Here is an 18,192-nt window from a genome sequence, read left to right on the forward strand (position 1 = left end):
GTTTTAATGTCATCTGATGCCTTTTATAGCATAACTTCAATGATTAGACCGTGAATGTCGCATTGTCACTATGTGAACCCGGGCGCTGAGTCTAAGTGCAAGTACTTGTGCGTAGCTTCTCAACAAAACTGCCGGTGCTGTCGTAGCGTTCAAGCAGCATGATTTCTGTTTACGTTCAGCTTCCGTGCTTCCTGTTCCTCTTTCACCCTCATTATTGTCCCGAAGCCCAACCGTGTCACTATCAAGCCGTCGCTGGCACGTCCTGACTTGCAACAGTTTTTTTTACAAAAGCCGCAAGTTCATCAAGGTATCGTACGTTAGCCGCTCCAAGCTGTTTCGATACCCATGAGAGCTTCATCGCATATGCTGCGAGACCACTCATAGACTCCCAGTTCTTGATTTCACATGCATCTGGCCCCTTGGGCGTGACAGTTTGTACCCGCTCAATGGTTGCAGCCCACCAGGGTAGATACTTGCTTTTCCAAGCCAGCTTGCACTCTTCCTCGCCATAGCTTAAGTCCAGAATCTATATATTGTCAGAAAGACTCTACAGCATTTATTCTTACAGTAGGATTGTACCTCAATTGGAATTTTCAAAATGTCGCCGCCGCTGTCGGTCAGAGTTTCCAGAATCCCGCTGGCTCCTGGTTTCACCGCATCTGAAGCTTCACTGTCGGTGAATGTGAGTCTGGGAGTCCAAGTGTTCCACTCGCTGTATCTTCTGAAGTCAACGATGGTGTCGAAGACTTCTTTAGCAGGTGCGTCAATGGCGATAGTGCTTCCGGCGGTAAAGACAACTCGACCAGTACCCAGGGATGGGGTTGCTGTCGGGGTTGTCCACCTGACTGCCTTGGGTGCTTCCATAGTCAGAACAATCGCAGGAGATTTAATGACGCTGAAGATTAGTGAATATTACAAGATTGAAATGCCAGAAAAGAGAAACATAGTCATGCCGTTCTCTGTATGGCAGCTCGATGTCTCACACGTGACTTCAGAAACTCTAATATTATCTCAAGACTAACCGAGTCAAGACATTCAGATGGCTAGCCCGGTTTAAACTTTGCCCAGTAACTCTGTTTTCTCTTCACCAGTCGAGAGATGTAAAGCCTTCAAATCTATACGACAGTAGTGTATAGCCACAGTAATCAAGACTCGAATTATCGTAATACTAATCTCCATTCCTTCGTTCTCGCGTTCTTCTTCACAAAGGGAAGCAAGAAAACTTTGGACATCTTTTACACATGATAGAAGTATTGGACAAACTTAGGATAGATTCAGAAGAGCCTTAGAGTACTTGTTTTTGCCGTCTATACTAGGGGCCAGAAGTTTCCTTGCTCCCTGAGACTTCATTAAGTGCCTACCGAATACTGTTTGGACCTAGGACCTTCGGTGCGTATTATAGGCCTTTTCTATATTGATCTCAGACTAATAGACTTCTCCTCAAGAACTGAAAGTTTGTTTCGAACCTCTAGCTTTTCCGAGAAAGCTCCTCCACTCCCAAAGATACATCGTAGGAAGTCATGAGCGCTGCGGATAATCCTTCAAGAGTACACCCTGTCACTAAGATATCATTCAGTGACTCACTGATCCTTGGGAGTAGGGTTTGACGGCGGAGTCCTCTTCAGTGTAATGGCGACCTTATCATCAGATTGGCCAGCATCTGAAGCATTCCAACCAATGGCATAAACACCATCGATCTCTGATGGCGTGGCATACCAAAGTGAGACCATCTGTCCATTCTCTTCGACCATGACAAAAGTGCCATAGAACGTCAAATCAGATACATAACCACCTGTATTGGTTGTGCTATTGATCAGTTTGACGCTATGAGAAGACGATGACGGTCCCGGAACAGCGAAAGTGTAGTTGGACCAGCTCGGCTCACGCCCTTTTGCATAGCCAGTCGTGTTTGGAGAGGCATTCCATGCATCATCTCCCACGGTAACTGAGTGGTGTCAACAAGATTCAAGCTGGAAAGGCACGTTACTTACACTGAATCGGGGCGGCCTCAGAGTCGTCGACCTTGCTGAAGTTGCCAACAAAGACCTCATCTAATGGTTTCTATAAGCATGATTCACGGAGCGATGGACAAACAACATACCGCCAGAGGAAAAGATAGGAAGGCCACCGACCCCAGTTCCATAAGCGTAAAGAGAAAAGGGACCGGTGTTGCTAGCTGCAGTAGCTGCAGTCGCCAAGAACGACGCTGCAAAAGTAGTGAGTCTAAACTTATGCATTTTCCTGAGTACTGTATCGCCGATGTGATGGAGAAGAATGGGGCAACTAACTAGATTATATGATAACAAGATGCGTTAATAGACCAATACGGGGTTGTGGCTGTGAACCCACAAGACGGGCCCCATTGAATACGTAATCGGTATAACGGATTATTTATAGACGTTTCAAGGCCTTCATGCCGACGAAACGCTGACGCGGATACGTGGCGAGCCACAACCCTTCCTGTCCCTGGCCTGCTCCAGACGGACCAGCCCGCCCCGATGTGACGATAGATTTGTCCTTCAGCCAATACCATTTATTCTTCGGCGCTTATTATCTACTCACGAGATCGCTCCGCTCATAAAGTTCTTTTTAAGCCTATGCGGATGCCACGGAATGTGGGCGGCCGGTGGTTGTAAATCTCCGTGACTATCCCGGCAGTTGTGATATCGCCGAGTGGCTTCATTTCTTACAGTGACGACGACTCGTCTTAATACTCTATCTGTAAGAGGTCCGTGACACGAGAAGTCCTTTGCAGAATGATAGGTCTCTTTTACGATGGGCAGATGAGCTTCCGAAACGGACAGCTTGAGGGCTGGGTTGTAATATTTAAGAATGGGCTGAAGTGGCAGAATAGAAGTGAAAAATAAAACAAATCATTCGAATCTCTTTGTTATCTCATTTACCATCATAATCCTCTGTATTTGAAGTCCTTGGTTGAGATTCAGCCTGTGTCGGCAGAAATGAAGCTCTTGCAATTTCTCCCGGCTGGCATTCTCTGCCTCAGCCAAGTTTACGCTCGAAGCCCTCTTCATCAGCTGAACCGCCGCGCTTGTAGCGGCAACACTGCTTCTACTCGCTCAGAGTGGTGCGATTACTCCATCGACACAGACTACAGCACTGAAGCTGTAGATACCGGCGTCACTCGGGAGTACTGGCTAGAGCTGACAGATGTTACTGTTGCCCCTGATGGCTACTCTCGTTCGGCCATGGCCGTCAACGGTACCATTCCTGGACCTACTCTCTTTGCTGACTGGGGTGACACTGTTGTCATTCACGTTACCAATTCTCTCAGCACTTCTCTGAATGGTACAAGCATGCACTGGCATGGTATTCGTCAGAACTACACCAACCAGTATGATGGTGTCTCATCTATTACTCAATGCCCCCTTGCTGTTGGGGAGTCAGTGACTTATACCTGGAAGGCCACCCAGTATGGCTCGACTTGGTATCACTCCCACTGGGCTCTGCAGGCGTGGCAAGGCATCTTCGGCGGTATCATCATCAACGGGCCTGCCACGGCAGACTACGATGAGGATCTTGGCATGGTGTTTCTCAATGACTGGGACCATCAGACCGTTGATGAGTTGTATAGTTCAGCTGAGACCAATGGACCTCCCACCTTGGACAATGGTCTCATCAACGGTACAAACGTATACGGGGACGACGACAGCTCTTCTCAAACAGGCACTCGCTTCAATGTCTCTTTTGAGTCTGGCACTTCTTACCGTATGAGACTTGTCAATGCAGCAGTTGACACTCACTGGAAGTTCTCGATTGACAACCATACCTTGACTGTGATCGCAGCAGACCTTGTACCGATTGAGCCTTTCGAAACCACAGTTCTGGACTTGGGCATGGGTAAAACTGTTATTAATTCATCCTTTTGCAATTAGCTAACCTCTGTAGGCCAACGCTACGACATCATAGTCACTGCGGATCAAGCTGACGTCGCCGACAACTTCTGGATGCGCGCCATCCCGCAAGCCGCCTGCTCCGATAACGACTCCACCGATAACATCAAGGGCATTGTCTATTATGGAGACAGCCCCGGTACGCCGTCCACTACTGCCTACGACTACACTGACGGTTGCGATGACGAGACGGATAACATTGTACCATACATATCCAAGACAGTTGAAGATGCCAATTGGAATGATCTTGAGACGGCTACAGTTGGCAAGAACACAGCTGGCCTGTTCAAATGGATGCTCAACAGCACCAGTATGTTGGTGGACTGGGCAAACCCTACACTGGCTCAGGTCCTCAATGACACAACGGACTTTGAGACCGATGATGCGGTGATTGAACTCAGCGAGGGAAACCAATGGGTTTACTTCGTTGTTGAGACGGCTCTACCAGTGCCCCATCCCATTCATCTCCACGGACATGACTTCTTTATCTTGGCTCAAGGAACGGGAACTTATTCTTCTTCCATCACCCTGAACACAGATAACCCTCCTCGACGAGACACGGCTATGCTGCCAGCTAACGGGTATCTTGTTATGGCCTGGGAGACTGACAACCCTGGCGTTTGGCTATGCCACTGTCATATTGGTGAGCCAAGATCAGCATGAATTTGGAGCATTACTGACTTTGTGAAACTTTAGGTTGGCATACATCTGAGGGATTTGCGTTACAGTTCCTCGAGCGTTCAAGTGAGATTGCTAACATCTCTACATCGAGCTATGTGTCGGATGTTTGCGATGGCTGGAGTACTTTCCAGAGCGAGTCGTCGATTGAGCAAGAGGATTCTGGCGTCTAATACTCCAAGCCTCTTTCTTGTACACGAACTTTCGCCTATTGACTGAAACTGGGGGCATAATTACTTGTTATCTATGGCTACACATATACTTCTCTTACTGGTGGGCGTCGCCAACCGTGATCACTATAGCAAACGATCCATTCCAGCCTCATCAACCTTCAGCACCGTCCAATCCTCCATTCGCTTGGCCCCAAGCTTCTCATAAAATCTCAGTGCTCTCGCGTTATCCTTCAAGCAGAGCCACTCCATTTTTACGCAACCCGCTTTCTTAGCCGCTGATGTCATAGCTTCGACCAACTTCCGCGCGTATCCGTGAGGTCTGTATTCCGGGACGACATAAATCTCCTCCATGCAGACTCCAGGAGCAGCTCCCCACGTCGTATAGTTGAAGAAGTAGATCAACAATCCAGCGGGCTTCGCATCTGGTGAGAAGGCTAGGATGGGATGTCCGATACGGTACTCGGAAGAGTCGGTGACGTCTGACAAGTGGAGTGTCTTTGCGAGACGCTCTTCAGTTGCAGTGACGAAGGTTCCTGGTGCTTGCTCTTCTGCGCCAGCACGGATTAAACTCAAGATAGTAGGAACATCTACGTTAAGAATTAGTAGTGGGACCAATAGTTGACTTTACAACTAAGTACCTTGAGAAGACGCAGGACGAATTTCTGGTGAGGAGGCCATCTCGAATAACGAATCTTCAATGTTGGTAGAGATACTCAATGTACAATTCCTCAAAGGAGTAACGATCACGTAGTAATCTTTCAGATTACTGGACTTTTCGAGGGTTCCATCTTATTTATACTAATCTCCTCATGAAGTAGCTCCGCGCCCTATTCATGACAGGTGGAGTTTGTGCTGAATTGCTTGCGGGGCTCAATGACTCAGCTTGTCAACCTGAATGACTCTTTCGATCCTCTTTCCAGCCGAAGGATCAATAATCCACTGAATAAAATATTATGCCAATAATGCTCTCACAAACATCCGCAGCGATAGGCCGAAATACCAATTGACAGATCAAAGCCCGATATCGGTCTAAACCCCACTGAAGATACATTGGGAACAAGTGACAGCCTGGGAACTTGCTCCCTTTCGAATCGAAGGTAATTGAATCACGATTTACCATAGATTTGATTTGAAGGGCTAGTGATATTGAACTACAGAAAATGAACTGAATCAAAATGATAATAGGAACAGTTCACCGCGAACTGATCTGGCTGCAGCCATATACTTGTGCCAAGCTAGAGAATATGCTACCGTAGAGGCAAGTTTTGTTTAGAAGTCCTACAAAGTTTGTTTAAACCTTTTCGGTATCTGCGCAACATAGCCGAAGGCAACTAATGAAAGATAAAACCTCATTTCGTATACACTGTCAGGCACAAAACAGTAGCTAGCCAGGGTCCTATGATGAGACATTCTCATTACCTTCGCCGGAGGAACTGGGCACCGGGGCAGTATAGTTTCCCTTGGCAAGTCGCATTTCCAGTTATCTTGATTGAACCTTTTTGCCTCTTGTGTGTCTTGCTGGGATAATTCATAGTCAAAAGCTTAAAACTTTGTTAGCCAGTGATATTATCATGCTGGTCTTAGACGGTTTTTTGTTTAAGTCTCGACCATTCGTCAGCTCAGTGACTACCTTCGGTTTCACCAATTTGACTTTTCAAAACCCGTGTTACGCCCAATATAACCAATCATCACTATTAGCTTGTTCCAACAATATTCTGATATCATTTCACGACATTCCAAGACTATAAAAGCTGTTAGACCTTTTTTCTTCGGCCCATATCTCTAGCTATGTTTCGTCTCCATTACCGAAATCCCTCATCTTTCTTTCGTCCCTCGCGTTGCTCAAACGGAGGGACAGGCCAGCACCCTTGAGCAAACGTACTTTAACATCTGACCGATGTAATGGGTACTGGCTGCCTATCCAGCTCAGTTGGTAAAGATGAACTCGACTACGCCTCTGTTTTCCTCTAATCGAGTGTCAATGTCCTACAGCAGCTTGACCAACTTCCCTCCTCTGATTCTCTGAAACAGGAGGCGCAGAGGGACAAAGAAAAGCTTGCGAACCAAGATACAGATTCCCCTCCTGTGCTACGCGCGTTTAATGGTGACGATGGCATACTTCTCCATCTTCCCATACGTAGCTCTGATGGTAGAGCACGATGGCAGTTCACGGGCCACTGATATCGGTGTCTATGTAGGCTTTTTTTGAAGCACTATTCTTGGCTGCGCAGGCCCTGACATCGATATTTTGGGGCACCATGGCGGATAGGTTTGGTGGCAAGACGATACTCATTTTCAGTCTTCTTGGCACGGCTATCAGCTCGCTGATCTTCGGCTTTACTTCGTCGCACTGGCAAATGGCGCTTTGTCGATGCTTCATGGGAACGGTGTCAGGTGGTGACGTCGTCATCCGCGCTATGATCGGGAAACAGTGCATGACAGAGACAGATGCTACTTGTGGATTCAGCCTATTTTCCTTTGCTGGCAACATTGGAATGGTCTCTGGACTTATTATTGGTCATGCCCTTGTCAATCATGTCAGTCAATACTTGACTATCCTCAAAACAGTTTCTTTTCTTGAGAAATATCCGTTTTGTCTTCCAGGAATCACCATTGGTGCCATGAGTGTAACTTGCGCTATAGTCATTACACTGTTCGTGGACGATGCCCAACAAAAGGTCAATGGAGTCGTGGATGACACTTCATCTACGAATTCCCTGCTCCCAACCTGGGCATTCCTCTGTCAGTTAATCGAGTCTCGTGGTGTTGGCAACACACCTTCGTCTTTTGTCAATATTAGCCTGCTTGGATCTGCTTTCACGGCCGTGGCAACCCTCGCACTATACACAGACATTAGCCAAGGCGGCCTGGAATTCCCGGGTCACGAAACTACGCTGTACATGATCTGTCAGAGCGCTTTCGCAGCGTGCTGGCTGTTTTTGATATACCCAGCTTTATACCGACGCTTTGGTACACAGAACATCATCTCATCAAGCCCGACTCTTTTTCCTTTCCTCTTCCTGAGTTTCAGCATCATGAACGCATTTGTTCGCCCTGGTAGCGAAGCTGGTTTCTTCATATTTCGCGTCGTTTTGGGCGTGATGACAACCATGGGGCCTGCTGTCTACATGGTAGTTACGGCAGTCTACGTTGGCTTGCAAGAGGTATCTCCCAGTTCTCGAAAGCTTGGTTTGCTCAATGGAGTCGCAGAAGCGGCTTCTTGTCTTCTACGAGTGATAGTCTTATCGATAGGCATTTTGATCCATGCTTTTTGCAATTGCCATAGTGTGACAGTTGGGTACCTCAACTGGTTTGTCTTATTACTGATTGGGTTATCTTTCTTTGGTTTGAAGTGTCCTACTTGGACGAGGCTCACACGAAGTTAAAGGAAGCGCGAACACCGGGGCTCGTGGCTTCTAAACATCTATCTTAGTCAATAAACATTTCCTTTATTCTAATTTGCGTTGTATCACATAGATGTTGGTGATGAGCCGCATGACGTGGACGTATTTCGTAATATACGTAAGGCTTACTTCACTAGGAGGTAACGTCCAAACAGCATGCCAGTTGTCAATATTCAGTAGCCCTCATTCCAGCGTTGCATTATCCTTCATCCTTCTGAACCTGACTACGCATTGCAAACCTCTCGGCACCGCGTCATGAGTACTACACTACTTCATGGACACAGCATTGGTCGCTAATGTTGCCAGGCTCTCATGTTCAAGATACAAACTTGCTATGAGTAGCTTGAGTTCCATAGTTGCCAACGCCTTTCCCAAACAGACTCTTCCGCCATAACCGAAAGGGATTAACTGTGAATCAAGAACCTTTCGCTGCTCTTCACTCCCGTCGATCCACCTACATGGGAGGAACCTATCAGGGTCAGAGTAGACCTCTCCATCATAGTGCAACGCCAGAACTGAAGATGTGACAACAGTATGCTCGGGTACAAACACTTTTGCCAGTGTGCGGCCTCCTAAAGGCACCAACCTTTCGTTCTTCCCACTTGAGGATGGATGCAGGCGGTAAACCTCACGGAGACATGCCTCGAGTGACGGGACCCGAGTATCAATATCTGCGAATGACGGACATCCATCGTCTTGCTTCGGCAAGGCAGACAGCTCTTGGCGTATCTTATCCTGCCACTCTGGCGCCTCAGTTAGTTTCCAAATGAGCTATGTCGCCGTCACTCCGATAGTAGCCTCGGCAGCGTCGATGTTGTCGAGGACCTCTGCGGCCATGTAAGGCACATCGATAGACCCAGTGTTTGTATCATCCTGTTTGAGTTCCCAAAGATGACGTACCAGAGAGTGAGTTTCATTCAAGCGCGGGTCTTTGAGAGCAGCGAAAAGCTTTTTCTCGCACCAAGTCGGGAATTTTCCATCTGCTGAGAGGTATCGGAAACGAGAGCTAGCTCTCTGCAATAGAAGAGAAGCGTAGTTGTACAACCGAGGGCACCTGTAACGAAATGGGCCGATGAACTGTTGATACTTCAACCCCTCAAGGATTTCACGTTCGGTGCACGTCTGGTCCACCGAATGAGTTCCATGATTGGGTCCGAAAACTAAGAACGTTATGTTGTCCAATGCGTACCACGACGTAAGGCTGAAAGCATCAACATATTCGCCGTTTCGGACTTGATCCAGTATTGCCAGAGAGCGGGACTTGATATGCTCCTCAATCTCCGGAAGCTTGTATATAGCTTTTGCTTGATAGAATGATGAAGTGTACTTGCGCTTGATCCGATGGCCCTCATAGGGCTTGGTCGCAAATATGGAACGCCTGCCATACCCCATAAAGTGGTCAAAGTAGTCGCTCTTGGCACAACGATCCTTTGTTCCATAGATCTGTTTGGTGGCTTCCAAATCGGCTACCGATACCTCATTTGGTGCAATTTGGACTACAGGTCCGTACTTCTTGTGCAAGTCGAGAATAATGTCGCTGCGACGACATAAGATCTCATATATACTCAGCGGAATGTTGGAGACCTTACAATACCATGGACCAGGGACATGACGAAGGCTGCCATTACCGAGAAGATACGCGAGCCATGCATATATCAGAACGATGAAGACAACGGCAAGGGTAAAGCATAGGGCCTGGACGGTGAGGGTGTAGAATAGCGTGTGTTCGGGTGGGGACGGCATTGTATATCCCGTGTACTGATGGCAGCGAGTGAAAAGGAAAGACAATGGTCTGGAGTTGCAACACTTAGTTGCCGAAGGGCTCTTTACCCCGTCTCAATAGTAGCCCATGGCCTTTCCTTTATATTTATCTCAACTCTGAGAGATTCACACACCTCTTTCCCGGAATATTTGAATGATGCATGAAGTGGCACTGCACCGTAGAACGGCCCTGATTGATGCACCAACACCTCTGCGCAACTTGAGCATGCATCCAACGTATTGACTCGGCTGTCTTCCCCTCAATCGTAGCACATTACACAGGCTTTCTTGCATTCTCCTTAGTCACTTGTAAGACCCTATAACGATAATTCAGAAACAGACTTCCCGCGATATTCGGGTTCCGTCTTTATACACGCATGGATCGGCCTCGACTTCAAAGCCGCTTCAGGGAGATCGAAGTCGCTTATTCCATTGTGCCCTATATAGTCCCATTCTTCAAAAGACAGAACAATTGGTACCGATTTTAATGTATCAAAAGAAACTCATCATTACCTAGGTATAAATGCGCCCAGCTAGAGCTAATTGGTTTGCGTTGAAAGCTGAAGGCTTCATGTAATGTTTACAATACCGTTTATGCTTTAGACGAGGTACCTAAACGAAGTTCTGCACGACGTAAATCTTCGTGTTGTCTCGTGATCGGAATATCACTGTTCTTCAAATGGTACAAGTGTCACCAAGGTCGAACTGAGGCTGTCATCGATGGGGTACAAATTTAAAATAACATTACTAATTTGATGTCTCCCACGCTTTCATCTTAATCTCTTCTGCGCTCTTGACGGTTTAGGTAAACTAGCATCCAAGTGGCACTTCGTCTATTACCGCTATTTCTTCCATATTGTGTCATGACACTTGATCATGGCCAGTGACTATCATCCTACGGCGTTAGGTATAATGTCGCCTCATTGAAGTACGCTGAGAATATTTCGGCTACGTCTGGCACGTTCCAGCGAAATGCGGCTGAGTATCCCAGTGACTTACATTTCCAATCAACTATACTTTCAAAGCTATCTCCTTCTACTGACTCTCCTTGGAAATACATGAATAGTTCCATATCTTTGCCATTCTTTATGCACCATTGGCTCCTTGAGCTCCGTTGCTACCATTGCGTATCTCCAAAGTGTGTTCATCACTTGGCTTGCGGGCTCCCTTCAATGTCACCTTCGTTTCTTCCCACTGCTCAAATCTTCTATAAGCAATTGGTGCATCCTCCAAGCTGTACTCGTTTGAGAAAAGGAAACCAGGCCTTGCCCTTCCACTCTTCACAAGCTCCACTAGAGCCTTGATGTTCCCCTTGATATCCACAAGTCCACCTTGGATACGGATTCCCTTGATCCAGGCCTCAGCCATCGGAAACTTGATCTCAGCCTTTAAGTCAGGCTTATGAACTATTCCTTTGCCACCGAATTCGCTGACCAATGCAGTGATGTGTACTCCGATGACGCCAATACCGCCACCGGAGGTAGTGATCTTAACAGCTTCACGAAGAATGTAGTCCTGCTGCGGCTTTAAGTCATCATTGAGGCAGACTTCACCCACCGCGTCAATAGCCCGGGTAACGCCCTGAGGTCGCAAAGCAAGGATCTGATCAGATGCCTTGCCTCCGCGGGTAAAGTTGATGGGCTGCGCACCAATGGAAGCAGCCTTGGCGAGGCGCGAGGCAACATGGTCAATTACGTAGACATGAGCGGCCCCGCGAATTATGGCGCTGTATGCAGCCATGAGTCCGATGGCTCCAGCACCGAATACAGCGACAGTATCGCCAGCTTCAAAACCAGAGAAGTTAAGAGCAGTCCAGCCAGTAGGGAAGGCATCTGTAAGAGGTAGCCATTCCTTGTCATCAAGCTTATCGGGGAGTTTTGCCATTGAGGAATCAGCCCATGGAATACGAGCATACTCGGCTATTCACAAATGTCAGATGCATGAATATGAAGATAACCAAGAAATTGATCTCACCTTGTAGCCCAGTATCGCCATGGAACATTCCACCAAGACCAAGGCCAATAATGGGCTGATCCGTCACAAGCATTGAAGGCTTGGGTAGTAAGTTTCCATCCTCTGCGAAGGCCAGAATGAGAACTCGATCACCGGGTTTGAAGAAGTCCACGGCTGGACCGACTTCCTCGACGATGCCAACGGCCTCATGACCCACGCCGAACTTTTCTTCTGTGCCGAAGAGACCGTGGTAGATATGAAGATCAGAGCCACAGATAGCGGAAGTGGTGATACGCACGACTGCATCTTCTGGTTCGATGAGCTTGGGGCGTGGGATGATGTTGACAGACATGTCACGAACGTTGCCCTCCCACTGGACAGCACGCATGAAGCCCGTCTTCGAAGAACTATCCATTTTGAAAAATAGTAATTTTAGAAGGCAGGGAAATTAATTATTCAAGAAGTCTTTGCTTGAAGCTTGCTCTCCTTCTATTCAGCGGGTGGACAACGCAATTTATATCAACCAATCCTTGTCAACATCAATTCCAGTCGGCTTCTCAAAGTAGAAAATGACGTGATATAGAAGGATCTGATCAGTCACAAGATTTTAAGCTTAGCTGAGATATGTAAGAAATACTACCCTTGGGAATGCTTTGGTATATTATACAGTAAGCGGAATGGACTTGTGATGGGAACCGTCAGCGCCCAGCCTCACCGCGTAAGATTGGTTGGAGTAATACGAGGCTATGCCAGATAACATGACCGGTAGCAGGTATTGATTCGACTAGACCATTCGTTGTTCCCTCGTCAAAAGTTCTTATAGGCCTATGGACGGTGAATGGGTCAAGAGAGATGATGTTCTTACTATCAGGCGTGACATTCCCAAGGCTTACACGGCACTGTAACAAATGAAGCATCCGAATTATATGCCCAACTCTAACATTTACGGCTTTTGAGAACTATCTTCGCCAAATCTTGACCGGAAGCTTGCCCATGATCAAGTTAAAGGCTTCGAACCTGTCAACCGTAAAATCCTTAGTCGGCATCGCGAAGTCATAACGATGGACCAAAGTCGCCAATACAATCTGCTGTTCCAAATACGAGATATTTCGTCCGATGCACCCTCTCGCGCCCGCTGAAAATGGGATGAAGAATGGTTCCATCCTCTTTCGTTCCTCCAGGTTGAGCCACCGTTCCGGTTTGAAGACATATGGCTCAGGATAAATGTCCTCGTTGTGATGAGCGCTCCAGATAGTCATTGATACAGACGTATCGCCTGGGATCCAGGTGTCCATGATTTTAGCGCCTTCAGGTGGTGTTCGTCGTGGAAGGCCTGAGCTGACAGGTGGAATAAGACGAAGGCCTTCGTCGAGGCAGGCTTTGAGATATGGGAGGTCTTTGACTTTGTCGAATGGCGCAATTATATCGTCTTCATCCATAACAGCAGCAACTTCGTCCCTTAACCTTTGCATCTGCTTGGGATGACTAATCAAAAGTTGAAGGATATGTGTCAGGGCAATAGCTGTAGTCTCAGCTCCAGCATCGATGATAGCAGAGGTCTCAGCGACAATCTCTCCCCACTCAAGTTCGTTGGGAATACCATTCTTGTTGACCATTAGACACGAGAAGAAGTCATCGAGTTTTTCTCCTGCCTCATATCTCCTCAGTCTGTCTTTAGCTTGGTGGTAACAAATATCTCCCCACGGTGCACTGGTGGCCCAGTAGCTCTTCCACTTATTGGGGACGACTTTCGAGATACGGGCTAGCCATGGGTACAGTTCATACTCCCAGACGAAGATAGACTTGCACATGGCTGCGGCGTTCTGGGCTTGGCGGTATCGTGCCGGATAGAGTGTTCCGTCGGGTTTTTCGGCAAGGACTTCATCTGTACCGGTCTCGAGAAGAGTCATCTTTGAGGAGAGAGCTATATAGTTGATTGCTTCGATAGTCCAGAGATTGATCCAGTGGTTGAAGTCAACTGTGAGATCTTCAGGGTCGGGATTGGTGTTTGGCTTTAGAGGTCCCGTGCATCGTTGATCAAAAGCATCAAGTAATCGCTGCGTGGTATACTGAACTTTGAACTCCCACTTCTCAAGGTTCCTTGTCGCAAAGGCAGCAGATAAGAGTCTTCTTTTTCTGCTATGATCACCTTTATCGACAACATCGAACAAGTTACGATGCGTTCCGGCTAGGACTGTCTCCTTGTGATCTTTCGTGCACTTTGTCTGATGACCGTAAATGTCTCTGACGGCCTGTGGATGGCTGAATGACAATGCGTTGGGTCCGATCCTGAGAATGTGCTCGTCGCGGCGATCATGTTCAGCAGCGAGCGTCTCGGATCGGGTGCCAGTGTGACTGAGATAACAGTGACGCAGATCCGTCAGAGGAGAAAGCCAAGAGAAGTTTGCGTACTTCCTCAAACCCTTGGGATCAATGAAATACAAGATGATGGGATAAATGAAAAGACGAATCAAGAGGGCTGCAAGGCCGGCCCCAAGGAGAATGAATCCGATCATGATTACAATAGCGTTTAGGATGAAGGTGAGTTGATTGATCTCGAATTCATGAGGAGTCGGATCTTATATCTCAACCGTTCAACTCAGAGGGTCAAATAGTGCGGCGACAACACCGATGCATAACTGAGATGTGCACCAATGAAACTTCTCTATGCTCTCCATATTCAGCAGAATTGGATATCTATTGTTAGATAAATTGCCCGCGGGATTCACATTTCGGCGAAACACTTCCTAATTGAGATGGGTCGCCAAGCAGCTGGAGGAGTAAATTTCCGTTCCTGGTAATGGTGTCGAAAAGGTGGGATCGTGGAGTTGCGGGGAAGACGTGTACTAACATGACATCAATCGTGGGCCAGAAACAGCAATTGATTCCGCGGGAAACACATCACGATGTGAGTGGTCAAAGAAGCGAATACCAACTTTCAATTTACGCGAGCTTATTATGGAAAGCTCTACTCGTCCCTCTTCTGAATCTCAAATAGCTGCGGCAGCAAACCAGACAACATATCGTCCAAACTCTGCCATTTGATGCCCAAGGCCTTCTCAGTTGCACTTGCATCTACACCAAAATGAGTAGAAGCCTCCCTCAACCCCGGTGTTCCCGTGGGAATCTTATCCTTGTTTTTCCCCGCAGCCTCTTGTGCTACATCAGCGATCTCTTGGTTACAGTACACTCCCGCCGCAAGAAGATATCTTTCACCACTAGCTTCAGGAACCTGAATAGCCTTAAGGTGCGCAAGAGCTACATCTTTAACACTAACCCAGACAGGGCCTCTGGTGGCAGGTATCTCGCCGTCTTGGCCGGCGGAGACAATACTATAAACGATTTGGTTGGAGGTGTTGAGATGTTCTGATGACTTAGGGACAGCACCCTGCAGGAATGGTCCAAACACCATAGCCGGGTTCAAGCTTACAAGATCAAAGTGTGCAGCTGGATTCTCTTCCATCCACTTCCACGCCACCTTTTCAGCAACGGTCTTGCTGGCGCGGTACGCAACTGCTGCAGCTGGTGCATTTACACCATCCTCGTACGTCAATGGAGACCAATCTTTGGCAGTATAAATCTTGCCCGGCTGCGGTCCTTTCGAGGCATCGTAGATACCTGCAAATGAGTTGGTATGCACAATGCGCTTGACGCCACCAAGCTGATTTGCTGCGTTGAGGATGGCAGTTGAACCCTTGACAGCAGGGATCATAAGGTCTTTTTCCAAGTCTGTTGTATCATAGTGAAAAGGGGCAGCGAGGTGTAGAATTGCATCAGGTCGAATGGAGCCAAAGGCTGAGATGTATGATTCAACGGAAGTGATGTTCTCAACTACTCTGACAGAGAGATTGGGATCTCTGCCATGTAGTTCAAGAACTTGCTCAACTTTTGCCTGAGATCTGACGGTACCCAAGACCTTGTATCCTTCACATAAAAGAAGAGCAATACAGTGTTGGGCTATGAAACCATTGGCTCCAGTAACGGCGATAAGAGATGGTGGCAGAATGGGCTTGGGATATGCTGAAGGCATTTTGGCAGCGACAACTCCAGTGAATGGTTGCGATAACGCTGGAAATCAGGTTCAGGTTATGATTGGAAATGTTTGAAGACTATTAAGGCGGTCATTATCGAACATACAGAGGTCTATTCTATTCTATTGACAGCTCACCCGCGGTATTCATCGCCTGTGCTTCTTTTAGTCTAGCCTTGTCATGGCCGCCGCAATGGTAACTTTGCGACGGCTGCAGCGCCGGAGCGCGTTCGATCAAATCAGCGACGGGTCCCGCCGATCGCGCTCCACTCTCATGACAGTCGGATAGCGGCGCCGATTTTGTCCGAGAGCCGATTGATTCTCCTCATGTTGAGATGACGTCACAAGCAGATTGTCTATTACTTGGAGTACTACAGGTTAAACCCGCATAAGCAAACAGCTGAGCATTTTATTCGATAGTTACGCTAAGTTCTTCACTTGCTTTCGGTTTACTTCTCTCAGTTCAGGCGCTATCGTCATCTGTTGACAGTTTGCGACGGATTATTGAGTCCTACCTTATCGTTATCGCTAAGCTGATAGCGTCGATAACAGCTGTTATCGGCCACGGTCAGTCACTGGCCTGTGGCCTCAGCAATGGTGCTGTTAAGCATAGCATACCCTGTACACAGTCAAAAATCCCAGCATACCATGTAAAAAACAGAAATAAAGCGATTTTATGTAATCTCATAAGTGTCAGAAGGTTTTACAGAGCAGCAAGATACCAGACTAGTGAATCAAACGACAACAGCTGGGCTTTGGCCTCCCGTTTTGCAGAACCATGTTGATCTACTAAGATTTGGCATATAACTCATCTGACCTGTACCACTTCCAGGGTCAACGTTTTTTAATCGATGCGTTGATTGATAATGACTAAACTCCCGCGATTGCCCTCTTCTTCAAAACAGCCGAGTTCTCATTTAATCCGGCCCAATCATGAGCATCCAAGCAAGCCTGTCGACTTAACAACACGGCGACTTTGGTCCTCTCCCTTAACTCCGCCTCATACTCATCAATAACTTCACCTAACCCCTTTCCTTTATGATAGGCTCCTTCCAGAGCTTTTGTTAACCGATAAGCGTCAAGAATACCATGGTTCGCTGCTTCGCCTCGATACATGGTCATCGCATGCGCCGCATCGCCAGCCAGAGTGATCCTACCACTGCGATTATCCCAAGGTGGACATGGCCAGTCCTGTAAGACAATCTCGATGACTTCAGACCCCTCTGGGATCCTTTGCACGGTATCCCGTAGCACGGGATTGAACTCTGTTGCTCGTTGCTTCATATATGCCAAGCGCTCCGCGTCAGTGGCTTTGACTTCGTCTTCTGGTGTCTTCATAGGCCAGGATATCATGACCTGAACGCGATAATGCTCGTTATCTGTTCCCGCGCTACCGTTGACGAGTGGCGTTTCCAGCATACTGAACCAGAAGAACGTCCCTGTTTCAGGATGACAGCCTTGAAATAGAAGAGGATCGATATCTTTTAGTGGCTTTACCTGCTCTGGCGTAAGATCTAGAGCAGCACCGGTAAATCGTACGGGTAGTCGAATATTACGGTATGACTCTGGTGCTAAGAACTTTCTTGTTCTTGAGTTGCTACCCTCAACACCAACGATGAGAGACCCTTCAGCTCGAGATCCATCCTCAAACATAGCGACAACACCATCCTCGCGCTCATCGATTGATGCAAGTCGCTTATTCCAATTGACATTATCAGACACGCTCTTAAGCAAGACCTTGCGCAGCTTCTCTCTATTAACGCGTCTTCGGTCGCCAGGTGGGATAAGGAACTTTGGCTCAAGGGTCTCGAGGTTGATGAACACGAATTTTCCAAGCCCTTGACGGTCGGCCTCTGGGTCGACTTGGACTGATTCGACGTCCTTGAACGCTTCTTCTGATAGGAGTTCTCTGAGGAACGGGAGGACCCAATGGAGGGTTATGGCCCAGCCTTGACCGCGGGAGCTGATGTGACTGTCGCGTTCGTAAATCTGGAACGGAATGCCAAGCTTCGCGATCGATGTCAGTGCGTCAATTGATGAAATACTCGGGGAAGTGGATTACCTTCTTGAGGCCATGGGCGAGGACAAGGCCAACGACTCCAGCGCCGATTATGAGAACTGGCTTACGGTCTTTGGACATGGTGATATTCGCGTGAGCTGACAAAGAATAGTCGAAAATTTGGGTTTGTGTAATTCTTGTCGCTTTGAACGAGGGGAAATATCAGGGTTTATTCTCTCATGATATCAGATTGACCCTTGAGTCCGTTTGCATTTGAAGTGAG

General features: G+C 47.6%; 9 protein-coding genes across 9 annotated transcripts; 2 read left to right on the forward strand and 7 right to left on the reverse strand.

Annotated features, from left to right (window-relative positions):
• Nucleotides 1–43: 43 nt before the first annotated feature.
• Nucleotides 44–2,237, reverse strand: FOBCDRAFT_265447 (uncharacterized protein; the record flags this gene model as incomplete). The annotated part of the gene is made up of 6 exons (XM_054707530.2): nucleotides 44–526; nucleotides 580–895; nucleotides 1,089–1,115; nucleotides 1,585–1,945; nucleotides 1,992–2,051; nucleotides 2,102–2,237. 6 exons carry the CDS (start codon nucleotides 2,235–2,237, stop codon nucleotides 242–244), a joined length of 1,185 nt encoding a protein of 394 aa, XP_054563505.2. The 3' UTR covers nucleotides 44–241.
• A 723-nt stretch (nucleotides 2,238–2,960) lies between these two features.
• Nucleotides 2,961–4,762, forward strand: FOBCDRAFT_281381 (Cupredoxin; the record flags this gene model as incomplete). The annotated part of the gene is made up of 3 exons (XM_031192562.2): nucleotides 2,961–3,858; nucleotides 3,907–4,554; nucleotides 4,608–4,762. The coding sequence occupies 3 exons, from the start codon at nucleotides 2,961–2,963 to the stop codon at nucleotides 4,760–4,762; spliced, it is 1,701 nt and encodes a 566-aa protein (XP_031031408.2).
• An 82-nt stretch (nucleotides 4,763–4,844) lies between these two features.
• Nucleotides 4,845–5,500, reverse strand: FOBCDRAFT_324316 (acyl-CoA N-acyltransferase). Its single transcript, XM_031192563.3, has 2 exons — nucleotides 5,401–5,500; nucleotides 4,845–5,349 (listed from the first exon to the last, which is right to left on the reverse strand). Exons 1-2 carry the CDS (start codon nucleotides 5,438–5,440, stop codon nucleotides 4,886–4,888), a joined length of 504 nt encoding a protein of 167 aa, XP_031031409.2. The 5' UTR covers nucleotides 5,441–5,500; the 3' UTR covers nucleotides 4,845–4,885.
• A 1,201-nt stretch (nucleotides 5,501–6,701) lies between these two features.
• On the forward strand, nucleotides 6,702–8,148 carry FOBCDRAFT_245178 (major facilitator superfamily domain-containing protein; the record flags this gene model as incomplete). Its single annotated transcript, XM_059610663.1, has 3 exons — nucleotides 6,702–6,745; nucleotides 6,794–6,956; nucleotides 6,994–8,148. 3 exons carry the CDS (start codon nucleotides 6,702–6,704, stop codon nucleotides 8,146–8,148), a joined length of 1,362 nt encoding a protein of 453 aa, XP_059466201.1.
• A 285-nt stretch (nucleotides 8,149–8,433) lies between these two features.
• Nucleotides 8,434–9,776, reverse strand: FOBCDRAFT_245179 (cytochrome P450; the record flags this gene model as incomplete). The annotated part of the gene is made up of 3 exons (XM_059610664.1): nucleotides 8,434–8,937; nucleotides 8,992–9,678; nucleotides 9,756–9,776. The coding sequence occupies 3 exons, from the start codon at nucleotides 9,774–9,776 to the stop codon at nucleotides 8,434–8,436; spliced, it is 1,212 nt and encodes a 403-aa protein (XP_059466202.1).
• A 1,237-nt stretch (nucleotides 9,777–11,013) lies between these two features.
• Nucleotides 11,014–12,295, reverse strand: FOBCDRAFT_281385 (uncharacterized protein; the record flags this gene model as incomplete). Its single annotated transcript, XM_031192566.3, has 2 exons — nucleotides 11,014–11,846; nucleotides 11,902–12,295. The coding sequence occupies 2 exons, from the start codon at nucleotides 12,293–12,295 to the stop codon at nucleotides 11,014–11,016; spliced, it is 1,227 nt and encodes a 408-aa protein (XP_031031412.3).
• A 544-nt stretch (nucleotides 12,296–12,839) lies between these two features.
• Nucleotides 12,840–14,396, reverse strand: FOBCDRAFT_147996 (cytochrome P450; the record flags this gene model as incomplete). The annotated part of the gene is made up of 1 exon (XM_059608272.1): nucleotides 12,840–14,396. The coding sequence occupies one exon, from the start codon at nucleotides 14,394–14,396 to the stop codon at nucleotides 12,840–12,842; it is 1,557 nt and encodes a 518-aa protein (XP_059468062.1).
• A 452-nt stretch (nucleotides 14,397–14,848) lies between these two features.
• On the reverse strand, nucleotides 14,849–15,910 carry FOBCDRAFT_147459 (uncharacterized protein; the record flags this gene model as incomplete). The annotated part of the gene is made up of 1 exon (XM_031192568.2): nucleotides 14,849–15,910. The coding sequence occupies one exon, from the start codon at nucleotides 15,908–15,910 to the stop codon at nucleotides 14,849–14,851; it is 1,062 nt and encodes a 353-aa protein (XP_031031414.2).
• Nucleotides 15,911–16,780: 870 nt separating this feature from the next.
• On the reverse strand, nucleotides 16,781–18,050 carry FOBCDRAFT_265449 (uncharacterized protein; the record flags this gene model as incomplete). The annotated part of the gene is made up of 2 exons (XM_059611353.1): nucleotides 16,781–17,899; nucleotides 17,973–18,050. The coding sequence occupies 2 exons, from the start codon at nucleotides 18,048–18,050 to the stop codon at nucleotides 16,781–16,783; spliced, it is 1,197 nt and encodes a 398-aa protein (XP_059466203.1).
• Between the last annotated feature and the right edge of the window lie 142 nt (nucleotides 18,051–18,192).

Source organism: Fusarium oxysporum, chromosome XI (assembly GCF_013085055.1).
Source record: "Fusarium oxysporum Fo47 chromosome XI, complete sequence".
Lineage (NCBI taxonomy): Eukaryota > Fungi > Ascomycota > Sordariomycetes > Hypocreales > Nectriaceae > Fusarium > Fusarium oxysporum.

Coding starts and splice junctions, on each gene's coding strand:
- FOBCDRAFT_324316 (XM_031192563.3), bottom strand. CDS start 5,440: ATGGCCTCCTCACCAGAAATTCGTCCTGCGTCTTCTCAAG. Junction 5,350..5,400: donor TCGTCCTGCGTCTTCTCAAG/GTACTTAGTTGT, acceptor TTCTTAACGTAG/ATGTTCCTACTATCTTGAGT.